The sequence below is a fragment of the Sinocyclocheilus rhinocerous genome, unplaced genomic scaffold, assembly GCF_001515625.1.
Source record: "Sinocyclocheilus rhinocerous isolate Xijiao unplaced genomic scaffold, SAMN03320098_v1.1 scaffold6421, whole genome shotgun sequence".
NCBI classification, from domain to species: Eukaryota; Metazoa; Chordata; class Actinopteri; order Cypriniformes; family Cyprinidae; genus Sinocyclocheilus; species Sinocyclocheilus rhinocerous.
In genome coordinates this window covers 111,142-133,897 of record NW_015664189.1, presented here as the reverse complement: position 1 = coordinate 133,897, position 22,756 = coordinate 111,142, and the positions used below count along the sequence as shown (strand labels likewise).

The 22,756-nt window shown below is 37.5% G+C and overlaps 2 protein-coding genes across 2 annotated transcripts in view; one reads left to right on the top strand and one right to left on the bottom strand.

Moving 5' to 3' along the window:
* Positions 1 to 537: 537 nt before the first annotated feature.
* On the top strand, positions 538 to 2,394 carry LOC107729869 (estradiol 17-beta-dehydrogenase 8-like; the record flags this gene model as incomplete). The annotated part of the gene is made up of 6 exons (XM_016540590.1): positions 538 to 730; positions 900 to 985; positions 1,186 to 1,270; positions 1,453 to 1,495; positions 1,684 to 1,758; positions 1,853 to 2,394. Coding segments are annotated over 6 exons (502 nt in total), but the record flags the coding sequence as incomplete, so codon positions are not given.
* A 1,464-nt stretch (positions 2,395 to 3,858) lies between these two features.
* Positions 3,859 to 22,756, bottom strand: part of LOC107729868 (collagen alpha-1(V) chain-like) — a 44,858-nt gene continuing 25,960 nt past the window's right edge. The window contains exons 8-63 of the mRNA XM_016540588.1: positions 21,415 to 21,636; positions 19,558 to 19,611; positions 19,095 to 19,181; positions 18,940 to 18,996; positions 18,787 to 18,840; positions 18,561 to 18,614; positions 18,271 to 18,324; positions 18,054 to 18,107; positions 17,764 to 17,817; positions 17,539 to 17,583; positions 17,337 to 17,390; positions 16,839 to 16,883; positions 16,552 to 16,605; positions 16,421 to 16,465; positions 16,203 to 16,256; positions 15,956 to 16,000; positions 15,663 to 15,716; positions 15,033 to 15,077; positions 14,869 to 14,922; positions 14,610 to 14,717; positions 14,359 to 14,412; positions 14,200 to 14,253; positions 13,942 to 13,986; positions 13,688 to 13,741; positions 13,472 to 13,516; positions 13,321 to 13,374; positions 13,180 to 13,233; positions 13,035 to 13,088; positions 12,691 to 12,888; positions 12,504 to 12,557; positions 11,609 to 11,716; positions 11,417 to 11,524; positions 11,274 to 11,327; positions 11,020 to 11,073; positions 10,814 to 10,921; positions 10,668 to 10,721; positions 10,465 to 10,518; positions 10,225 to 10,278; positions 10,067 to 10,120; positions 9,834 to 9,941; positions 9,697 to 9,750; positions 9,486 to 9,539; positions 9,337 to 9,390; positions 9,070 to 9,123; positions 8,873 to 8,980; positions 8,722 to 8,775; positions 8,381 to 8,542; positions 7,697 to 7,750; positions 7,427 to 7,462; positions 7,219 to 7,272; positions 6,788 to 7,067; positions 6,584 to 6,696; positions 6,432 to 6,500; positions 5,674 to 5,910; positions 4,117 to 4,164; positions 3,859 to 3,981 (exon numbers count right to left, since the gene is read on the bottom strand). Of these exons, the coding sequence (XP_016396074.1) occupies positions 3,883 to 3,981; positions 4,117 to 4,164; positions 5,674 to 5,910; positions 6,432 to 6,500; positions 6,584 to 6,696; positions 6,788 to 7,067; positions 7,219 to 7,272; positions 7,427 to 7,462; positions 7,697 to 7,750; positions 8,381 to 8,542; positions 8,722 to 8,775; positions 8,873 to 8,980; positions 9,070 to 9,123; positions 9,337 to 9,390; positions 9,486 to 9,539; positions 9,697 to 9,750; positions 9,834 to 9,941; positions 10,067 to 10,120; positions 10,225 to 10,278; positions 10,465 to 10,518; positions 10,668 to 10,721; positions 10,814 to 10,921; positions 11,020 to 11,073; positions 11,274 to 11,327; positions 11,417 to 11,524; positions 11,609 to 11,716; positions 12,504 to 12,557; positions 12,691 to 12,888; positions 13,035 to 13,088; positions 13,180 to 13,233; positions 13,321 to 13,374; positions 13,472 to 13,516; positions 13,688 to 13,741; positions 13,942 to 13,986; positions 14,200 to 14,253; positions 14,359 to 14,412; positions 14,610 to 14,717; positions 14,869 to 14,922; positions 15,033 to 15,077; positions 15,663 to 15,716; positions 15,956 to 16,000; positions 16,203 to 16,256; positions 16,421 to 16,465; positions 16,552 to 16,605; positions 16,839 to 16,883; positions 17,337 to 17,390; positions 17,539 to 17,583; positions 17,764 to 17,817; positions 18,054 to 18,107; positions 18,271 to 18,324; positions 18,561 to 18,614; positions 18,787 to 18,840; positions 18,940 to 18,996; positions 19,095 to 19,181; positions 19,558 to 19,611; positions 21,415 to 21,636 (4,245 nt within the window). The 3' untranslated portion in view covers positions 3,859 to 3,882. The remainder of the gene's footprint in view (positions 3,982 to 4,116; positions 4,165 to 5,673; positions 5,911 to 6,431; positions 6,501 to 6,583; positions 6,697 to 6,787; positions 7,068 to 7,218; positions 7,273 to 7,426; positions 7,463 to 7,696; positions 7,751 to 8,380; positions 8,543 to 8,721; positions 8,776 to 8,872; positions 8,981 to 9,069; positions 9,124 to 9,336; positions 9,391 to 9,485; positions 9,540 to 9,696; positions 9,751 to 9,833; positions 9,942 to 10,066; positions 10,121 to 10,224; positions 10,279 to 10,464; positions 10,519 to 10,667; positions 10,722 to 10,813; positions 10,922 to 11,019; positions 11,074 to 11,273; positions 11,328 to 11,416; positions 11,525 to 11,608; positions 11,717 to 12,503; positions 12,558 to 12,690; positions 12,889 to 13,034; positions 13,089 to 13,179; positions 13,234 to 13,320; positions 13,375 to 13,471; positions 13,517 to 13,687; positions 13,742 to 13,941; positions 13,987 to 14,199; positions 14,254 to 14,358; positions 14,413 to 14,609; positions 14,718 to 14,868; positions 14,923 to 15,032; positions 15,078 to 15,662; positions 15,717 to 15,955; positions 16,001 to 16,202; positions 16,257 to 16,420; positions 16,466 to 16,551; positions 16,606 to 16,838; positions 16,884 to 17,336; positions 17,391 to 17,538; positions 17,584 to 17,763; positions 17,818 to 18,053; positions 18,108 to 18,270; positions 18,325 to 18,560; positions 18,615 to 18,786; positions 18,841 to 18,939; positions 18,997 to 19,094; positions 19,182 to 19,557; positions 19,612 to 21,414; positions 21,637 to 22,756) is intronic.

The window sequence follows — 22,756 nt, the reverse complement described above, 5'->3', positions numbered from 1 at the left end:
TGTGTTTTTAGTTGTTTCTTGAAGATGGTTAAGGACTCAGCTGCTGGGATTGAGTTGGGCAGGTTATTCCACCAGGAGGGAACAGTTAATGAGAAAGTCTGTGAAAGTGATTTTGTGCCTTTTTGAGATGGCACAATAATATGCCGTTCACTTGCAGAACGCAAGCTTCTAGAGGGCACATAACTCTGAAGTAATGAATTTAGGTAAAAGGGTGCAGAGACAGTGGTGGTTTTGTAGGCAAACATTAATGCCTTGAATTTAATGCGAGCAGCTACTGGTAGCCAGTGCAAATTGATGAACAGAGGTGTGACATGCGTTCTTTTCGGCTCATTAAAGATTAATCTTGCAGCGGCATTTTGGATTATTATTATTATTTATGAATAGAACGTTCAAAATAACAACATTTTTTTAAAAAGAAAAAATCTATTTAATGCATCCTTGCTGAAAACAAGTATGGATTTCTGTAAAGATTTAAGTTTCAGCCCAAAGTTTTGAATGGTAGTGTGTGTATATAGGCCTATAGGTTTTCCCATCAAGCTGTCCTCTTTTCCATAGTGTTTCTGAGAGCTTTATAAGTACATCTTGGCAGTGTGCAGGTCTGTGTCTGATCTTCTGTACTGATGTTGTCTTTCAGGGCACGTTTCTCGTGACTCAGGCCGTCTCGAAGGCTTTAGTTTCTGCAGGCGCTGTGAAGGGCTCTATCATCACTGTGGGCAGCATAGTGGGCAAGGTCACGCATTTAGAGCAATATCATGCTCTATTACATGGATTCATTTTCTCACTGTTTTATTATAGTGGACATTTAACATTTTTACACCACAGGTGGTTAATAAAGTCATAGACATTTTCAGAGCTTGAGTTGCATATTGTGTCTTAAGTGTCGGTTTCTTTGTCTGTAGGTTGGGAATATCGGGCAGGTGAATTACTCTGCTTCTAAAGCCGGAGTGGAGGGCCTCACTCGAACCGCTGCCAAAGAGCTGAGCAAGTGTGTGAGCATGAAAACGTCACACAGTAACATTTACACACCTGCATTGTATCCATTTTATGTTTTGCTTTAGGGTTTGTGGTCTGCTTACGTCTATGTTATAAGCTGGTTGAGCTCTTTAACTGAAAACAGTTTTATAGAATGAGTTTCTCTTTATGTTCTATATTTTAATATGACAAACATGATTTTGTTCCTTGTAGATTTGGCATCCGCTGCAACTGTGTCCTGCCCGGGTTCATCACTACACCCATGACAGACAAAGTACCTGAGAAAGTCATCGATAAAGTAAGCAAGAATAGTTTTTTTTTTTAAAGTTTCTTAGATTTTAAATCAGCTTTGAACTTTAGTAAAGGATCTTAAAATGTAATATGATTTATGAATTATATGGTTGACACATTGTCAGACAACATACCACACTAAAGGCCCTTTTATTGTAACTGAGCACTTTTTTATTTTATTTTGTGCAGCTCACAGCAGTCATTCCAATGGGAAGGATGGGAGAGCCTGCTGGTAAATATCTTATCTTTATAGAAAAACTTTTGATTGATGAACATACTCCTATCACACAAAAGAGTGTTGTAATAATTGTTTTGGATTTGATAACATTAACATTGTCATGTACATTACCATGCCAATCCCTCCGAGTTGTCCTGACAGAAATATAAATATCTATTTCTCACCCTTGCTTGTCTGTGCAGAAGTAGCTGATGCATGTGCATTTCTGGCTTCTGATGACAGTCGATATATTACTGGAATCAGCATTGAAGTTGCTGGTAAGACGCTTGAACTCTTGCTGAACAGCAAGATGTGTAATTTCATTCTCAGTGTGTTTTGAACTGACATGGAGTTTTCTCTTTATCAATACAGGTGGACTCTTCATTGGCTGAAAACTGCTGAATGACACTAAACTGATCACCAACTCTGTGCCTTCATCTTTAATCTCAAATTATGCTTAATTGCTGTAGAATATTGTATACAATGTAACAAATGGAAATTAAAATTCTATATTTATACAATTAAAGTGTGAATATTTTATACTGTGAACCCACTTTTAAAAAACAATTAAGTTGACACAGGAGGAAATGTGTTGATGTGTGGTTTAATGGGAACGTTTGGACCAAAACAACAAGTCAAAGAATTAAAACAGTTAACATTTCAAAACTCAGACTAATAGAGTGAATCAAAATTCATCATTTAAAAGGGGTTTAAGAGTCGTTTGAAGGAAAGTGGCCAGATTACATATTGTGGTTTTTCTGAGACACACGAAATGTGTTGTTAATTTGTTGAAAAGTGAAAATGGGAGTTTGGCTCGGAAGAGTGAAGAGGCAGATGAAATATGAGCAAAAGCACCATGACAACAGGAAACAAACGGGGAAAAGAACAACAAAGGAGTCCAACAGCTCTTTAAATAGATTATATATTACACAAACAGATTCTGAAGTACTTACATAAAACACGTTTTAGCACCATATTTTATAAAGACAGATGTTTGTCTTTCACCGACAAAAACAATCCTCACAGTATTGTCCTTGTGAGAAAACCACACAAACAACTTTTAATTCACAAATAATTTTTATAGCTTTTCATTCCCCTCGCCATGTGTTAAAAAAGAAACAAAAAATATACATAAAAAACAAACCACCATCAGTTTCCTTCCCTCTCCTTCCTCTTCCTCTCCCTTCTCCACTGCTGTCTGAATCTCGAGACATTTCGGTCGTTTCGGTCTCCACCTGCACCAAACTCTCCTAAACCTCAAGCTGTGACGTAAACGCATTGAAATAATGCAGCGAGAGCTGATATCACCAAGTGTACACACACATATATATATATATATCATACAGAGAAGGCAGATTTGCTTTCTGGGGTTTAATTTACATATTTAATAGATGAAAAAACTACAGATGAATACCACATTATTTTGGACTGCAAGTGTTGGACATTTTCTTGTGAGCACCTGTTTGTTTCACAAAATAAATACAATAAAATATTTCTGTACAAATGGTTCGCATGCACAATTCCAGCCTGAACACTGTCCACATGAAAGGTCAAAGGTCACAAACCCATGGGTCAAAATAGCACAATGTTGAAAGTGTGTCCGAAAAAAAAAAAAAAGCTAATTTTTAACGGCCTCTGTAATGAAACAATAACCAGCTTATATACGTTCACCAAAAAATACTGGACTGGTAAATTGGCAGCATGTTCACGGCATGAACAAAAATATCGAAAATTCTTACAGATTTTATCGTTCTATAATAAATGTACAACAATATCAAATTCAATACAATTTCACACTGTAAATGGCTTTTGATTGCGTATGTTGATGACAGTTGCTGGTGTGATTTGAAATCGTTCTAATGGAACTTTCACGCTCGGCTTCCGTTCCTCAGTTTAAATGTTGCACCTGCAGATCATTCTATTTTGTTAATGGAAGGAAGCTTCGCACAGGACTATTTGGGAGCGATCAGGCATGGAGGTAGGAAGAGTGGGACGTCTCGGAAGAGGAACAGTGGGGAGGGGATCTGTAGGAGAGAGAGGAGGCCGAAACAGGAGGGTCTTTCGCTTTAGGCCAGCAGTATCTGCGCCATCACAGAACATCTTCTCTTCTCTTCTCTCCTGCGAGAATGGCTCTCTTCTCCTCTGTTGCTGGGAGTGTTTTTCCCTGGGCGTGTACTTTGTGTGCAACTTTGTTTCACAACAATGTGTGTGTGCATGTGTGTGTGAATCTATGTTTCCCGCTTCTTACACTTGATTTCAAATGTCTTTATTAGTGTTGGCACATCTCTATGTGGTGATATTTATGTCTAGGTTTGAAGTGCATGATTAATGAGTGTGTGTGTGTGTGTGTGTTCTCGTTTGTATCTGTGATTGTATTCCCCTTGCCCTCAGCATGTGTGTGCTTATCCCAGGAAACAGACAGGTCCCACTTCAAAACCAAATTTCTGATTGTCCTCCCCAAAGTCTGAGATCCTGATGTCCAGCAGAGGGAGCTGCTCCACCTGATTTTGGATGCAATTAATCGCGATTAATCGTTTGACAGCACTAGTATTTATATATGCATAATAAATATACACAGTACAAAAACATATATTATAGTCTGAGATCCTGATGTCCAGCAGAGGGAGCTGCTCCACCTGAGGTGTGTTCACCTCCAGCACTGTCCTGTCCAAGCCTTTACGATACTGCAGGGGGAAAAGGCCAAAAAATATTTAGGGACAGAATACCTTAAGATAATGGGGGGAAAAGATGTGTAAGGTTTTTTATAATAAACACTTTTTTAGTGCTGTCAAACGATTAATCGCGATTAATCGCATCCAAAATAAAAGTTTTTGTTTACATAATATATCTGTGTACTGTGTATATTTATGATGTATATATAAATTCTCACACATACAGTATATATTTAGAAAATATTTATATGTACATATTTATATTAAATATATTTAATATATAAACATAACTTGTTTTTCGTAAATATATCCATGCATGTGTGTGCATTTATTAGTGCTGTCAAATGATTAATCGCGTGACAGCACTAGTATTTATATATGCATAATAAATATACACAATACAAAAACATATATTATAAAAAAAAACTTTTATTTTGGATGCGATTAATTGTTTGACAGCACTAACTTTTTTAAATAATATTGCATTTTGGTTTCTAAAAACAAACCTAAAATAAATTGTGTAATCAAGACATGAGGTGCAGTTTACATAAAAAAACGTTAGTTGTTTAGCAAACTATTTTTGCACTTGATTTCATAAATCAGATCAAACTACAAAGTTTGTAAAGGTTTTTAACATTTTTATTTTATTTATCCTTATTTGTTATTATTTTTATTTTTTTTACTTTCTGAATAAATTTGGTGCTTGTATAATTCTTGCAACAGTAATCATATACACTACTATTCCATGTTTGGAGTAAGATTTTTTTAGAAGAAATTAATACTTTTATTCAAAAAGGATTCACTTCAACTTGATCAAAAGTGACAGTAAAGACTATAATGTTACAAAAAAAAATAATATTTCAAATAAATGCTGAAAACAAATGTTTCACTGTTTCCACAAAAATCTGAAGCAACACAACTGTTTTCAACATTAATAAAAATCAGAAATGTTTCTTGAGCAGCAAATCAGCATATTAGAATGATTTCTGAAAGATCATGTGACACTGAAGACTGGAGTAACGATGAAAACAAATGTTTCACTGTTTCCACAAAAATCTGAAGCAACACAACTGTTTTCAACATTAATAAAAATCAGAAATGTTTCTTGAGCAGCAAATCAGCATATTAGAATGATTTCTGAAAGATCATGTGACACTGAAGACTGGAGTAATGATGCTGAAAATTTTGCTTTGATCACAGAAATAAATTACATTTTACAATATATTAAAATAGAAAAGAGTTATTTTAAATTGTAACAATATTTCACAATATTACTGTTTTTACTGTATGAGCAGAAGAGCTTCTTAAAAAACATGAATGTTACCGACCACAAACGTTAAAAAAGTTACATTAAATAATTGTAATTTATTGCACATTTAATGAATCCAATGTAAAAACAATATTATGTTCATGACTTAAAATCCTTATTATAGTGAAATTATGATAGCTTGTATTTAGCATACAATCATACTGCAGTCTCTCGTCTGTTTGTTAGTTTTTAATCAGGATGAGGTAACTTACAGAGCAGCCGTCGACGAGGGCTTTGATGTAGGGGCTGGTCTCGTAGCTGAGCTCTTCATCGTTGGCACCCTGGAAGTGTAGCGCCCTCTGGTAGCCGCTGTCGGCAGTGAGGTCCGCCCAGGCCACTGATCGCTGGCAGTGGTAGGTCAGGTTTTGACGAGCCTGAACGCTGAGCAACCGCAGGAATCCCAGCTGGACAACACCCACGGGCTCTCCACTCCAGTCAACATATGAAAACTACAACATGAAGGACAACATTATATCATGATTCACAAAATAATGAATTTGACACTGTAATATTTCTTAGATTTGATCTAAAAAACATTCACACTGAATTAATTAAAAATGAATGATTTCTAGATGCACTGTCACTGCAAATCACTCTCAATGTGAATGCACTTTAAATCAATAGTTCACCCAAAAATTACAATTCTGTCATACTTTTCTCACCCTCAAGTTGTTCCAAACCTGTATGAGTTTCTTTCTTCTGTTGAACATAGAAGATATTTTGAAGAATGTGGGTAATCAGACACTTGCTGGTCCCCATTGACTTCCATAGTATGGAAGTCAATGGGGACAAGAAACTCTTTGGTTACACACATTCCTCAAAATATCTTCTTTTGTGTAAATGTTGACAGAATTTTGGGTGAAGTATCAATTCAATAAAGAGCTTCTGGTTCATTGATGCATATACTTCGCCAAATTAAACATATGAATTGAAGAGATGATTTTGAAGAGTTTTGAGGTGATAAACTCACCTTGCTGCCCTTTGCAAACTGACTAAACCAGGACCCAGGCTTCTCCTTTGGCCAAGTGTTCATCTTCACCTATGGCAGACCAGATTTCAGAAGTCTTAGTGATGTTGCAGTAAAACATAAACATATAAAAGTGAATGACAGTAAGTTCTTACATTTTCCACAGCTTTGCTGGGATACAAGCACGTCTCTCCACCGGCAGTGAAGTTACAGTAAACCTTGAACGAGTCCCGAGCGCAGCCTTGATTTGGATCAATCCAGTACTCGCCTGAATAAAACAATAAGAATGATTCGAATGGGAAATGGCTCTCCATTGGTCAAGGAATGCGTCAATCACATTGTAACCATGACGATCGTACCGTCTTTCAGATCTGGTTGGCTGAGGTGGAGGTCCTGGCAGGTGCGGGCCGGGCTTTCCTGTGTTCCCAGCGGGAAGCGCATGCTCTCGATCTCCTGGCGCAGGGAATTGAGCGATCCGAAGATCTCCTCCATTCCTTTGTTACCAGTCAGGAACTCTGCACCCGTGCCGTCGGCAGCCTCAGTGTCAGTCTCAGAGAGCATCTTACTGCCGTCGACGGAGCGCTTGGACTTCTTAGGGATCTGAATGGGCAGCGGCTGGATGACATCTCCAGGGGGTCCCTAAAGAAAAAGGAGAATATAGTTGCATTTCAAGGAACTCTGGGATGCACTGATCTCTAATTTGTCTTGAATGAAGTTCATCTCAACAAAACAATTTCACTGCCAAATGATGACTGTGCATTTTGTATGATAGATAACAGATATAGCTCACAGGTGGTCCTGGTGGTCCTTGTACACCCTTTTCTCCTTTAGGACCACCTCCGCCCTGTACCACAGAGAGAAGGCATACAGAATTAGTGTCATTTTAAGTGTAAAGTCTAAGACATATGTATAATACTTTATTTAAACACTACCTCACATTATATGGCTCATGATATACTTTTCACACAATTATAAATATTTAAGGAAGGAATACTCACAGTGGCACCTTTAGCTCCTTTGATACCCCTCGGACCCTGTGAGAAACATCACATCCATTCAGCTTTAATCCAAGACACCAGTGTTTTGAGATGATATATTTTGGTGCGTCAGTACTCAAGTTGAGTACTCATAGTTTCAAGATTATTTAAAAAGTTTAACAAAGGATTGAGCATGAAGAATCAGTGCCGTCATCAAGTACCTAAGACACATTCTCCACAAAATACGGTATGATAAACAGCTCTACTAAATGGCAGTGAAAGTTTACTCACAGGCATACCAGCAGGACCTGCAGGACCAAGAGGACCAGTTCCTCCAGACATACCCTAAAATAAAACACATTAAGAAATAAGGGGAAAAAACATGGCATTTGATGATATGAAACAGGATATGAACTGGGAAAGTTTTGCATGTACACTACTGCACAATGGACAGATTTTTAAGGTTTTTTGTTAGTCTCTTCTGCTCACCAAGACTGCATTTATTTGATAACAATACAGTAAAAACAGTACAATTGTTAAATATTCTTAGAATTTAAAATAACTGTTTTCTTTTGTAATATTTAAAAAAATGTAATTTATTTATGTGATGCAAAGCAGAATTTTCAGCATCATTACTCCAGTCTTCAGTGTCACATGATCCTTCAGAAATCATACTAATATGCTGATTTGCTGCTCATTTCTTATTATGATCAATGTTGAAAACAGTTGTGATGCTTTATATTTTTGTGGAAACTGTGATACGTTTTATTTCCCAGGATTCTTGAATGAACAGAATTGAATCATTTGCAACATTAAAAATGACTTTACTGTCACTTTTGATCAATTTAATGCATCCTTGATGAATCAAAGTCATTTCTTGTAATAAAAAATCTTACTGACCCCAAACCTTTAAACAGTAGTGTATATTTGTGGTCTGATTTTGATGTGCGGAGGACGTGACCAGACATCACATACCGTTTCTCCCTTGGGTCCTGAAGATCCCTGTGGTCCAGGCATGCCTCGGTCTCCCTTCTCTCCTTGTTCTCCTGGAGGCCCAATCAGACCAAGCATACCTGGATGTCCCTTCTCACCCTTAGCACCGGGGTCACCACGAAGACCTGCCAAACCTGGAGGACCCTGTATTCAATATACATACATATATCTCATGAAACTGTAATAATAGTTCACTTCTTAGTGTAAGTGTTTCAGGAATCAATACTTGTATATTGCATACACTTATAGTACAGTCTTTTTCCCTAACCTGCACCTCCATAAGGTGGGTGTTTGCTGTAATGCTCTAATACAGAGGATCTTACCATTGGACCAGGAGGTCCCTTCTGGCCAGCTGCACCTGGAGCACCTTGCTCACCCTAAATAATATTATCAGTTATCAGAAGATCATTTTGGTAAACACTATATTAGCTATTGGTAAATAAACAGATTAAAAACACAATTCCAATATCTTACCACTGTTCCAGGCAACCCTCTTAGACCCTCAGTTCCTGGTTTTCCTGGTTGACCCTGTGGCCCCACAGGGCCTGTCTTTCCTGGAGGGCCAAGGGCACCTGAATCCCCCTAAAAAACATGTTACATGAGGACAAAAAAACTACAGAAAGCCTGCTTATATGTTGCAGCTGTATTTCCTTTAATTTACATAGTCCTACCTTGCTTCCCTTTTCTCCCTGACGACCCTCCGGTCCCCTTGTGCCTGGAGGACCCTGAAATATGAACATTAAATATGTCCAGAAATATGCATTTTTCTATTCGATCATGCATACTTTTTTTTTTTTGTAAACCAAATATGTAAATACAACTTACCCTCTGTTACAGTGAAATACACCATCAATGATCCGTTATACAACAATACAGAGCTTACAAATGAACATATGATGGTGGTAATGTTGGGCTGTTGTAAAATAAGTTAATCTTACTCTCTTTCCTGGAGGTCCAGGTGGTCCGTTCTCACCGGTTGGTCCAGGTGAACCCTAAAGCAATGCAAAAATAGTGCTCAGTGTATCCTGAGAAACACCTTATAAGTATGCATAAGGAAGACGTGCTCTATAGCAGGATGATCACTCACAGCTTCTCCTTGTTCTCCATCCTCTCCTCTTTCACCCTTTGCTCCATCTTGGCCCTGCAAAGAAGATCAGAAAGAAAGTCAAACATTTTTTCTTGCACTGATGAATCATATACAATAAGACCAGGAACATGTATGAAGAATGGGTCAAATTCAATTTCATGTTGACTTTACACAAATCATGTTTAATTATATAAATGAAAGCTCTACTCACTCGTGGTCCAACTTCACCAGGGGGACCGGGATCACCAGGGAAACCAACAGGACCCTTGAAAACACAAAAATCAGCTGCTGAAGAGTCACACATAGACCTGTTTCTCATTTCAAAGCTTAGTCACGTTTAGCACATACAGGGTTTCCTTTGGGTCCGTCATCTCCATGGGGTCCTTTTCCACCAGCAGGACCAGAGGTGCCCGGCTGCCCAGCCTCTCCCTTCTCACCACGCTCTCCTCTCGGGCCCTGCCATCAGATAAGCAAACCAATAAGGTGTTAGCTATTTTACATCTATTAAATAAATAAATATAAATGTAAGCATTTTGCACAGGTTCAGAGGACAATAAAAATTTTTTGACTAAAATTCTCACCATTTTTCCTGGCTCTCCACCAAGACCAGGTGGTCCGGATTCACCAGGCTCACCCTGTCAATACAAATAAAACGACGTCAAGTGCCATCAATCAGATTTGCTGATCTTGTCAATAAAAGTCATTATTCATGCAGAAAGTTTAACTCTTTTATCCTTGCCTTCTCTCCTATGGGACCTGGATTACCCAAACCTCCTGGAGGACCTTGAGGACCCTGAAAAATAAAGGATGTGCATTAAATTAGACAAAAAATGCCTAATTTACTGACCACAGAATGCCATGATTGACCAATCTGAATAAAGTATTCCAGAGAGTCATTGTTTAGTGATCATAAAACATATAATAATGAACTGTCATCATTTGTAAAATTATTATTCATAGTGCAAATTATGGTACTTACATCAGCACCATTAGGACCAGCTGGACCACGTGGACCTGGGGGACCAGGAGGACCCTATAGAAATACATAACCAGAAAACATTCGGATATACAGGCATCATATATTCATTCTACGGGTGATTAAAAATGCTAAAACATCATATGTTGCATTATACACATCAAGTGCACCTTTAACTGCCTTTAAATCAAAATATTCAGACTCACCATTGGACCAACATCTCCCATCTCTCCTTTTTCTCCAGCTGGGCCTGGCAAACCCTAAAGATGTGAATGAAGTACAAATAGCTAAAACATCCAGTCTGCAGAATTTAATTGGTAGGAGTGAATAAAACACAATCTGGATGCAGTACCTGCAGTCCGATGGGGCCTGGAGGACCTGGGAACCCTCTTGTCCCATCATCTCCCTTAGCGCCAAATGGTCCCTGTTGACCCCTCGCACCTGTCTCACCATCAGCACCCTGAGAAGAGATTCACACAAGCCAATATAACCTTTTGACTAACTGTGAATAGTTGCATGAATTTGTGATCCCATTAGTTTGCATTAAACCACACTTACAGCTGCACCAGGCTGTCCAACAGGACCCATTGGCCCAAGTGGACCAGGAGGACCCTGTAAATATGCAAATAATTGATTATATATAGATATTATGTCCACCAAAACAAAATATAATAATGCAAGAATTTCACATTTTAAGACCAACTGAAATGGCTTTATACACTTTTATTAGTTGACGCATTCTGTTGAAACAGGAAGCTCATATTTGTTTCTTGAACATTATGATTTCACAAGCTGAACGCTCATTTACTCACATGTTCTCCCTTGGATCCTTTAGCTCCCTTTTGTCCTGGCTCTCCAACCTCACCCTATAGAAATAACAATTCAAATTTACATTTATCAAGATCATCCACATAACTGCGATGATTTGAGACTGAGATATGAAGAGGTCGCTGACCTTGTCTCCATCCTCTCCAGCAGTACCTGGAGGTCCAGCAGGGCCTGGGAGACCAACTGGGCCTTGGATGCCGTCGCGACCAGCTGGACCAATCGGACCTTTCTCTCCCTGTAAAACAGGGTTATCTTGTTTGACAGGCCTATATATAAATCCATATTAGAGATAAGGTGCAAACCTAGAGTAGACACTTACTGGCACTCCCTTCTCTCCCGCAGCTCCAGGGGGCCCCTGAGGTCCAGGTCGTCCAGGTGGGCCGACAGTACCTGCGGTGCCAGCTGCTCCTCTCTCCCCAGGTGATCCCTGCATAGAAATTCAGTTAGGGTAACATACTGAAAGACCATCATTTAATTTCTTAATTCCTCAAAAATAAGATCATAAACCTCTGGGAATTATTATTTATCATTATTATTTCATCCTAAAATTAAAAAAAAATCATCATTTTAATAACAACTAAGCACATAATTTATTCTCTCTAGCACACTGTAATGTGAAAATAGAGTTATCATTATGAAAAATATATTTTGTAAAAAAAAAAATTTATTTAAATCATATACACATTGCAATTGCAAACAAGTACAGTATACATTACAGTATTGTATTTATTATACTACCTTTAATTTATGCTAATTTAAAATAAAACAATTAAATGATTAATATATAGAGATAAAGATTGTCATTAAAAAGGCTTTATTTTATGCAGAATATAATTTCTTATATTTCCTTTTGATTTTGGTGTGAAATATGAGCGATATCAATATGAATTCATAAGTTAGTGGGGTACTAATCACTAATTAATGTCTATATACTCTTAAAAATAAAGAATGTTTTTGCAGTGATGCCATAGAAAAACTATTCTGAGTTCCCCAAAGAACCTTTCAGTTCTTAAGAGAGCCATTTTTTCTTATAGTGTGAAGAACATTTTATAATCTAGAGAACCTTTTTGCAGTATAAAAAACCTTTTGTGCAATGAAAATGATTTATGGATGTTAAAGGTTCTTCATGGAACCATAAATAACAATAAAGAACCTTTATTTTTAAGGGTGTATCTACTTGACATTTCAGATTCTGGTTATTATGAGCAACATACAGCAGGCCCGGGTGGTCCAGCAGGGCCTTCATTTCCTTTCAGTCCTCCAGTGCCCTATGAAAACACAAAGGTACAGCTCAGTTAGGTATAAAAACATTTATGTGCAGTTTTAAAGTCGGTTGACAAAATACATTTAGAAAAGGTTTTATACAATATAAAATTCACTAGAATGGGTGAGACTTATTACTGGAGTTCCTGGCAGTCCTCTCTCTCCTGGGAATCCTCTCAGTCCAGGGGGTCCGTCTTTACCGGGGCCGCCGGAGGGACCGGGATCTCCTTTGGTTCCCTCTTTACCAGAAGGCCCAGAAAGACCTTGCTCACCGGGTGGTCCTGGGGGTCCTGAGTGACCACGCTCACCCATCGGTCCAGTCTCACCAGAGGGACCCTAAACAAGAACTAGACTTGAGTAAAGCTTGTACAGTTCCATACGTTTTTTGAACTGATTTGAAAGATTTATTGATTTTTGAGGAATTTTATTAACAATTTCTCGAGAAAGAAACCCATTTTGCTTGATAAAAGCACAAAACTCACCTGTGGTCCAACAACTCCCGGTGGCCCAGGTGGTCCAGTTTTGCCTTGGAAACCCTAAGAATGCAATGTGAAAAATATATGTTGCTGTTTAACTTTGATCACAGTGAATTTTGTACTTTAGATGATAAAAATGAAAGATACGTACAGCTTCGCCTCTCTGTCCAGGGTGTCCAGGCAGTCCATCTTTCCCTGGAGGTCCCTTCAAAAATCAATCAACATATCAATAAGCAATAGAGTAAAACCAAAGTTTTTAAGCATCAGATCAAACTAATAAACTGTTCCTTACAGGAGGTCCCTTCGGCCCAGGAAATCCATTTGGACCTTGAAGTCCAGTTAGTCCCTGAAAATATGCAGAAACATTATAAATAAATTAAAGCTGAAGCAAAAACCTAGACTGAAAGGTTTTAAATAAATAAAAAGTTCTGAAATAAACATACTCTCTCCCCAGGTGGTCCAGAAGGCCCGTCACTGCCAGATCCACCCTAAAACATCAGAACGTAGAAATTGATTGATTGAAATTAATTGATCTTTATTGTCATTGTTGAAAAACTACAAAAATGATTTGAGCAGCTCCTCAAACTATGTCCACTATGGCAACAATGAAAACTAAAAATAGCAATAAAACCGAAAATAATTTTAAATTAATCTCATACCTTAGCACCTGATTTTCCAGTTGCCCCACGGGGTCCTCTCTGCCCTCTGGGACCCTAAAAATATATTTTTATTAAAAAGAAGAAGTCTTAGAAAATCATTGCGCATTGCTTTACAAGTCAACTGATTTGAAATCTGTCATCTGCTTGAATCAAAACTCGCAACTTTAATCTACAAAACAAATCAGACCATTTCAAATCAAATGAAAGCAAAAAGTGTTTGTTTAAAAAAGTGATGAATTAAAACAGGCCCTTACTGTCGGCCCTCTCTGTCCTCTTGGTCCAGTTTTTCCAATCAAACCCTGGAAAGAGAAAAATCAATTCAGAATATTTCAGCATCATCAATTCTTTTCCAAAATAAAGGAAGATTTTCTTTGAATGAATTTTCAATGTGAATGAAGGACTTTACTCAACTTTGACCTTTAATGCAGACCTTGCATTGACATCCCTGTGACCTATATATGCTTCTACTGTAACTGTTGAATTTTAGTCTAATTTAGTCAAAAAATTCTTACCCTCGCGCCTTTCTCGCCATTTGCACCAGGGAATCCTGGGAAACCCAGGGAGCCCTAAAAATACAAGAATTACATTGATTTAAAAATGCATTCAATTTGATTAAACACCTGGCTATATACCTTATGATGCATCATAAACAATATAATTTTTTTGTTTACCTTAATTCCTTGCCTTCCAGGATATCCAGGAAGTCCAGGCACACCAAGTTTACCCTGGATTGGCATAATTTTGTACGATTTAATACATCTTTAGACCAGCAACTAAAATATATTAACTGTTATTAAATAACAAACATAACATTTATATTCATTACGGCTTACTGTCAATATTAACGGCAATGTAAAACGTAGCTTATATATATAATGGAACAAATTAGAAATCATGACTCATTTTGCATAATCAAACTAACCTTCTCTCCCACCAGGCCAATAGGACCGATTTCACCAAGGGGACCGACACGACCCTTCGGCCCCTCAGGACCGTCCTCTCCTCTTGGGCCAGGCATTCCCACCTCTCCCTGATGGTGTACAACAAATCTCAATGGGCAGTTGAAATGGGTCAGTAAAGTCAAGTGCTTCATTACCATATACTATCATTTTACATTTGTGCTAAATCACGTTAATGGATGAGCTTCTATCCACTGATGATTTGTAATATGTAAGACATACCCTCTCTCCCTTCACACCAAAGTCTCCTTTGATTCCAAGGAATCCGTCCTCTCCCTGAAAGTAAAGTAAAAAAAAAAAAAACATTTAGCACTGATTGTTACATATAAAACTGTAGCACAAAATGGTTTCGGTTTATGTTGATGTTTTGGACCAAAAACACTCACCTTCTCTCCCTTATGGCCCTTCAGTCCACGGATACCTTGAGCTCCCTGTCATAAAACATTTAGTCTGTTATCTTAATCTGAGTCTTACACGTGAAAGCAGATATCAGCTATCAACAGCCATTACCAATACACAAAAATCTCCATAGACAGAACTGCATATTAAAATGACACAGACAGGGCCTCATGGGACTTAATGTCCTTTCTACACCCAGAAAAAATTCAACACACCATTAGAGACTCTGTTAACTCATTTTACAACATGTGGAACCCTGTCCTTTCTTTTGTTGAAACTGCATCCTCATTAGAGATTTTTATTTTTATTTTTTTAGTTCCTGTGGGTTAATTTGGGATAGGTAGGGTAAAGAGTGTTGTTCTGGTTTCTTGTAGAATTTTATTTATTTTTCACTATACCCGTTAAAAAAAGAAAATTACAGGTTGTGTTGTTTATATTGCATGGCATGCATATATTGTCATTTTACAATCTGTTTAATAAAAATATTGCAAAAAAGAAAAAAAAATTTGACACAGGGTGATTAAAGGATTTTTTAAAGATTGACCTCCATAATACTTGCAATGATCAAAACAAAAGCTATCTGCATCCAAACTAATTAAAGAAGATATATATTTTACCTTAATTCCCCGAGGGCCAGGATAGCCAATAGACCCCTGAGGACCATTAGGACCCTAAATATGAACAAGAAAAATAAATGTCAACATATGAACACGCTGGGACTTATGAACATGTCTGCCCTGAAAATGTCTGTCTATATATCTAACAAAGATATGTATACATATATATTTGTTCTGTAGCTGATTACAAAAGTGCACAAATGCAGAAAGCATACAAATAGTTTTGACACAAATGACATTTAATTTATGAAGTTATAAAGAGAATTCTACTTAGCATTATCATATGGCCTCACCTGATTTCCTTTGGTTCCAGCGGGGCCTTCCTTTCCGGGATGACCCTGTTAAGACACGAACAGCATATTCTTTATTCTTTACCACAGGTAAATAACCACATACATGTCTTCTGTAACCATTTTGTTTTGCCTTATTAAATAAACTGAAAATTGGTCTAAAATGATTAATTCACATAAACTAAAAGATGTTAAAACACCGAACCAACAGGCTTATTTTGAATGTGAAATAAACCCATCTAGCACTCACTGGAGGACCGTCACCTCCGGGCATTCCTGGTAGACCAGGCTTTCCTGTGGGCCCCTTTAAGAAGACATACAAAATGTCATTATAATTGCATACTTGAATACTCGATCTCAGAATAAGACTGGACATGTATGCAGACTTCAAAGTGGTAGTTCTCTAAAGCACTTTCATTGATAATTGATAATTATAGCTTTGTGTTCCACAATTATAAAAACACTCACTTTCTCTCCTGATGGTCCAATAGCACCCTGTGGACCTGCCATTCCCTATGACACAGAAAACAATAATATTTAATATACTTCACTATGATTTTGTACATTTGTCATTCATTTGTAATAGACTCATTGTTCACCTGTGTTCCTGGAGCCCCCTGCTGTCCTGGAGGACCAGGCTCTCCTTGAGGCCCCTTAAAAAAGACAAGGAGAATTAGGACATATACTGTCATATACTGTTTATTTTTTTTTCTGTTACATTTTCTGATTGCTGTTGTTATGAATATTTAACCTGTTACACACATATGCCAATTATTGCATATTTTTACACTGTTCAAGAGCGTGCACAGAGTAGTCAGAGTGCATTAGGGTAATGTTAAAGAACTCAAAGAATTTGAAGTCAATGAATGTCAAAGAATTTACTGACCAAGCTTCCTTTTGGACCATGTGGACCATCATTTCCACGAACACCCTGGCAGAGGCAGATAATATGGAGAAATTAAAGAAAGATCTGGACATCCCTATACACATATTTCTTTTTCAAATCTTCCATTTTTATGGAAGTTGCTGTGCAGCCATTGCCATTTTAAAAATGTACATTTTATTATGCAGTATTTGTGGTTGAGCTTTCAATGAATACTCACAGGAGGTCCAGGAAGACCAGAAGGCCCTTTAGGCCCCAGCAACCCACGGGGCCCCTATTGAACAAGAAAGAGGTTCATCAAAGAACATACAAAGAAGTCAAATAAGTAGCCTTACAGTTTTTAAATTGGACTACAAAAGCAATTTATACAGGTCTGTACTATCATATACACTGTCATATGTGTGAGAAACAGAAAACCAAGTTGCTGTGCAGCCATTGCCATTTTAAAAATGTACATTTTATTATGCAGTATTTGTGGTTGAGCTTTCAATGAATACTCACAGGAGGTCCAGGAAGACCAGAAGGCCCTTTAGGCCCCAGCAACCCACGGGGCCCCTATAGAACAAGAAAGAGGTTCATCAAAGAACATACAAAGAAGTCAAATAAGTAGCCTTACAGTTTTTAAATGGGGACTACAAAAGCAATTTATACAGGTCAGTACTATCATATACACTGTCATATGTGTGAGAAACAGAAAACCCACCGGTTCGCCGGGAAGACCTCTAGGTCCAACGTCTCCATCGTCTCCCTGACAATTATCAAGGTGGAAGAGGACAATTAGCAAAAGTTAACTTTTTTAGCTTTATAAAGACGATGATAGATAATCAAGGAAAAAATGATCAACAAAGATCACAAGGATGTTCAGGCAACGTAGATCATATTAACTATTGTTAATTTACTGTAACAGTACAAAATCCTTGAGAAGTACCCTTTCTCCGTCCTCTCCTGGGGGTCCTGTGGGTCCCATTCCTCCAGTTTGACCCTTAAAAAATTAAATAAATAAATAAATGAAACATTTTAATATTATTATGTAACTTATGTTAGCAATGTTCCAAAATCCAGCGAAACCCCTGCTGTCTACTGTGTACACATTGGAAGCTGCATTCGATTTTGGCCAAAAAAGGTATCTGTAATTACACTGCCTTAAAAAGGTCACTATGTTTTGGAAACAGGGCTTATGAAACATTAACAACGATGTTAAAAAGTGTGAGCACTTACACGATAACCCTTGTCACCAGGCAAACCAGGAAGGCCATCAAAGCCACGGTCGCCCTAATACAGAAAAACATACACATACATGACTTTACAAACCACAGACGCTGCTCAAAAGACTCAAGGTCAAAGTGATTTCTATAAAGAAGTTTCAGAGCTGGAATAACACAAATGAATCACACACAGAAGACAATTTTAACCAAAAAGGGTTAAGATGTCCGACCTTAATTCCAGACTCTCCTGGCATCCCTCTGGCTCCATCAGCACCAGCCCGACCCTGCAGGAAATATCAAATATAAGCCACTAGATTATTAGATTTCTTGAGGGCAACGCAAGTGGTGCCACCAAGATGCTAGGATGCGGTTGCTAGGGTGTTCTGGGTTATTGCTAGGCAGTTTTTTTTTTTTACTGCTTCGAAGTTACTATGATATTCTGGCCCATAAATAAGGCCTGTGTCGAAGTAAACCTGCATGTTTTGTTTTTCATTAGTCATGAACACTGTAGTGGACTCACCCTCCGACCAGATTTACCAGGAGGACCAGACAATCCATGAGGACCTCTGGGGCCCTGCAAAAACACAATAGGGATGCATGATAAATTAGAAGGCTGTCTCTTTATATCCAAGATATTTATACATTCTGAATGTCAGAGCATCTCAGAATGGCTCAATGTCCTGCTAGTGTTTCTTAAGGCATGGCTAAAAATTATAATGTAAGAAATCACAAATCAAGAACTTTACCTGAGGACCATGGTCCCCACTTTCTCCCCTTAAGCCAGGACTTCCAGGTGTTCCCTATACAGGATCACAACATCAAAATGTAAGCACTTGACAAACAACATGTAATACTGTAACAGACTGTTTTATTTATTTATCTGTGTTAAGTTCTTTTACCGTAGGTCCTGGACGGCCGGTTAAACCCATTGGCCCTGGTGGGCCTTTCATAGCCAGCTAGACAGAAGAAAATTAAGATGCATAAAGTTAGACCTCAATGTGGAAAAACTAATAAATAAATATTAAGTAATTGCTATATGACAGCTGCTACAAACCCGAGCCTGAGACAGGATGGCTTGAACTTGGTCCTCCTGTGCCGAGGCAATGGGCCCTTTTTCGCCAGCACTCTGTCCGAAACGGAACTGCAAGAACCAGAAAAGAGTTTTGCAAATTAAGGATTTGAAATGATTTATTTTAAGTAATGTGGATGTAGGAACTCGGGAGGAATAAAGTCACATATAACTTGTTTAACCATAACGGTATAATGGTGACATCTAGTGGTGAGATGACTTTAAGAAAGAAAGAAAGAAAGAAAGAAAGAAAGAAAGAAAGAAAGGAAGCATGACAGAAGTTCCAGGAGGTCCTGGGACCCCGTCCGCTCCAGGTAGACCAGCTTTACCGGAAGGACCCTACAGAAACCTGGATGAATTACATGTCTTAACAGATAAAGCAGTTGCCTTGATTATTTCCAGTTGTCATAATGGAGTACTGTTTTGATTATGAAAGTATGACTCTTACAGGTTCAAGGACAGCAGGGTCTCCCTTCTCTCCCTTCTGGGCTCGCACGAAGGCCTGAGGAAAACAGATATGTAACCCAAAACAGAGCCCAGTCAATATACAAACAGAAGACACCATCAGTCCAAGATGTTCAGGAACCCACCTACATTATAACCCCTTTTTGTGGTTTTGGACGTCCATCCATAAACCACTGAAACTAAAGATTTAGCTTGACTGACAAATTATTTTTTAAGGAAGTTAAGTAGATACTTAGCTGACCAAACAGGCTTAAAATTTCACTTATCTGCTGTTGTTAGGCCATCCATCTAAATGCAAGTGAGCGCTATACATTTTTATTCTTGTATATGCTGGTCTACAGAATGTTAATACATACTGTACAGCACTGGAGCTGACGTCAAGCAGAAACACTGTGGTACCCTTCCAAGAAGATACTGTTGTTCTATGCTGATCGAGATTAGAGCTGCTCTCAGATCAGCATAAGAGCAGAGGAGTCAACCAATACTGAACTAAGCACTCTATGCAGACTTGCAGAGGAATCTTGTGCAGGAGAAGTAGTGTTTAAGTCTTGCGATAAACAAGGTTTGCTGACATGGGAACCATTTCCTGTTGATGGCATAACTTTCTAAATCATTACTCTAAGCAAACTTGATTTAGTCTTGAGTAAACACTGAATGCAAATTAGTTGACTCTGAAGTTCTCTTCCAAAACTTAGTGAGCAGCCTTACTGCCAACTGCCTACTAATGTTGTTACTGTTAAATATATATATATATATATATATTTATTTATTTATATATATTTTTTGATACAAAGCCCTGGACATGACATACAGGGAAATATAAAAAGATATCATGGCTGCAAATTAAGAATTCGTTCCCATGATCGATAATCAGTTTGTTCCCTTGTTTCAATTAAATCATGGCCACTTTGTACCCCCATTTTAATTTGGTTAAATCGTGGCCACGAGGGACTAAATTAATAAATTGTTAGAATGAATTCTTAATTTGTGTCTACAATTTCTATTTTTTTCACATGTCATGAGTAGGGCTCATAATTTGAAATACAAATATACATACTAGATGAAAATATTAAAAAAACATTAAAATAAAAAGTAAAAGTAAATTAGAAAATTAGAAATGTTTCCTTCAAGTACTAAAAGGACTAAAACTAAAAATAAATTAAATTATATAAATACAAGTTATAAAGAAAATGTATTATAAATAAAAATAAATTAAAGCTAAATAAAACTATAGAATAATATAAAATAATATAATTACTAAAACTTAAACTAAAATTCAATTGAAAACTGAAAATAAAAAAATAAAAGCCTGTTCAAAATATTATAATACTATGACTCCAACAAGAGTTTGGCTTTAATCATGTTGCTAAGCAAACAATGTGATACTTTAATAATTATACCAATTCATAACTCATACAAATAGTCAGTAATTATTAGATTATTCATATATATACTTAATAATTATAAATTAATTAAGAATGAACAACTTTATCAATATTGTCCAGTATTTCATTAAATATATTTATAATCAATACCTCTTTTTTGCCATCTTAGATGAATTCTAGATTTGCCTTTAAAGAAAAGGACACATGGGCTTGCTGTCTTCAAACAAGGTATTTGCATTGTCATCACATTCTACCTTACATTTCTGTCTAGGCAATTAACTAGGTTTTGGAACAGAGCTCAAGTCTTGGACCAGTATTAGACCAGCACCAGCGCTTAGCTGATCTTAACAACTCCTTGCTTGATTCCTCTGCAAGATTTAAAGCCACTGCAAATTCAATTTAAGCTTTTCTCAAAGCTTTAAAGTGAATTTGCTGGAAAGCACAAGGTAACTTACACCTCCCTCATCTGTCACAGCGGACAGGGCAGGGCCAAAGGTGTCTTCCGTCTTGCTTTCGATGATGGGCTCATTGTAGTCCCTGTAGGAATAGTCATACTCCTTTGTTCCAAAGTCGCTTGTAATGTACTCCTCAGTGAAGGGCTCGTCTGGCATTTGAGACACCCCTTCACCACCTGTCTTGGTCGCATCTACTTCCTCAGCGCCAACAGTCTCGTCAACCTGGGCCGTACCATTGGGAGCAGAGGTAGGGGTGGAGTGGATGGTTTGGAGGATGGAAGATTATATGGTGTGATGGGGGCAGAAATGAACAGAAAATAGGAAAATAGAGGGGAAAGTGGAAATTAGAAGGCAAAGAGAATAATCAGAATAATAGATCTTACCTGTTGTAAAACAGATATGAGAGAGGGGCAATCATCCACACACAGGCACAGGTTTAGACACATACACACAGTACACAGTCTTCTTCATGTCTAATTTTACCCAATAGTCTTATTTACCACTTTATTGTTCAGTCTGAAGGCCTGTTCACAGTTCACACCAAGAACAATAACTATAAAGATAACTGTAACATTAATCATATTAGCATCCACACCAATGGACGATAATGTTCTGTTTATTATAATCGCATGCAGCTACTTTAAATGCTCAAGCTTTTTAAAGCAGGATGCTCTTTATCATTCATCATTTGAAAAAAAAAAAAAAAAGTTCTAAAAGTGATTCCAATGATGTCATTCCTATGTGTAGTTACTATTATATTTGTGTTGTAAACATAGAATAAAAAGGATTATTAAAAATGTATAGTTACAGTTATCATCCTTGATGTGAACGGTCCTTAAGAGAAGAGAGCAGTTGTCCATTTCTTCTCCGTCATCAAGGCATTGACTAAGCAAAATGTGTGACCATAATTATGAGCGTTGTGCCTCAAGATAAAACTGAAATCCTTTTTCTGGTGCATTTTCCAAATATTGTTAATAAATCAATTAATTAATTTCAAAATGAGACCACAGAATCACTCAGGTCTATGGCAACACACTTACTTTGAGGCAAAAACTAAAGCACTACTTCCTATAGTCTCTTACCATTGTATTGTTGACTCTTTCATTTAAAGGGGTCATATGATGCGATTTCAATTTTTCCTTTCTCTTTGGAGTGTTACAAGCTCTTGGTGCATAAAGAAGATCTGAAAAAAGTTGCAAAGACTAAAGTCTCAAATCCAAAGAGATATTCTTTATACAAGTTAACAGTTAACCACGCCTACCTAAAACGGCTCATTCTAACACGCCCCCACATGTCTACATCACAATGTGGGAAGATTTGCATAACGCCGCCCAAATGTTCA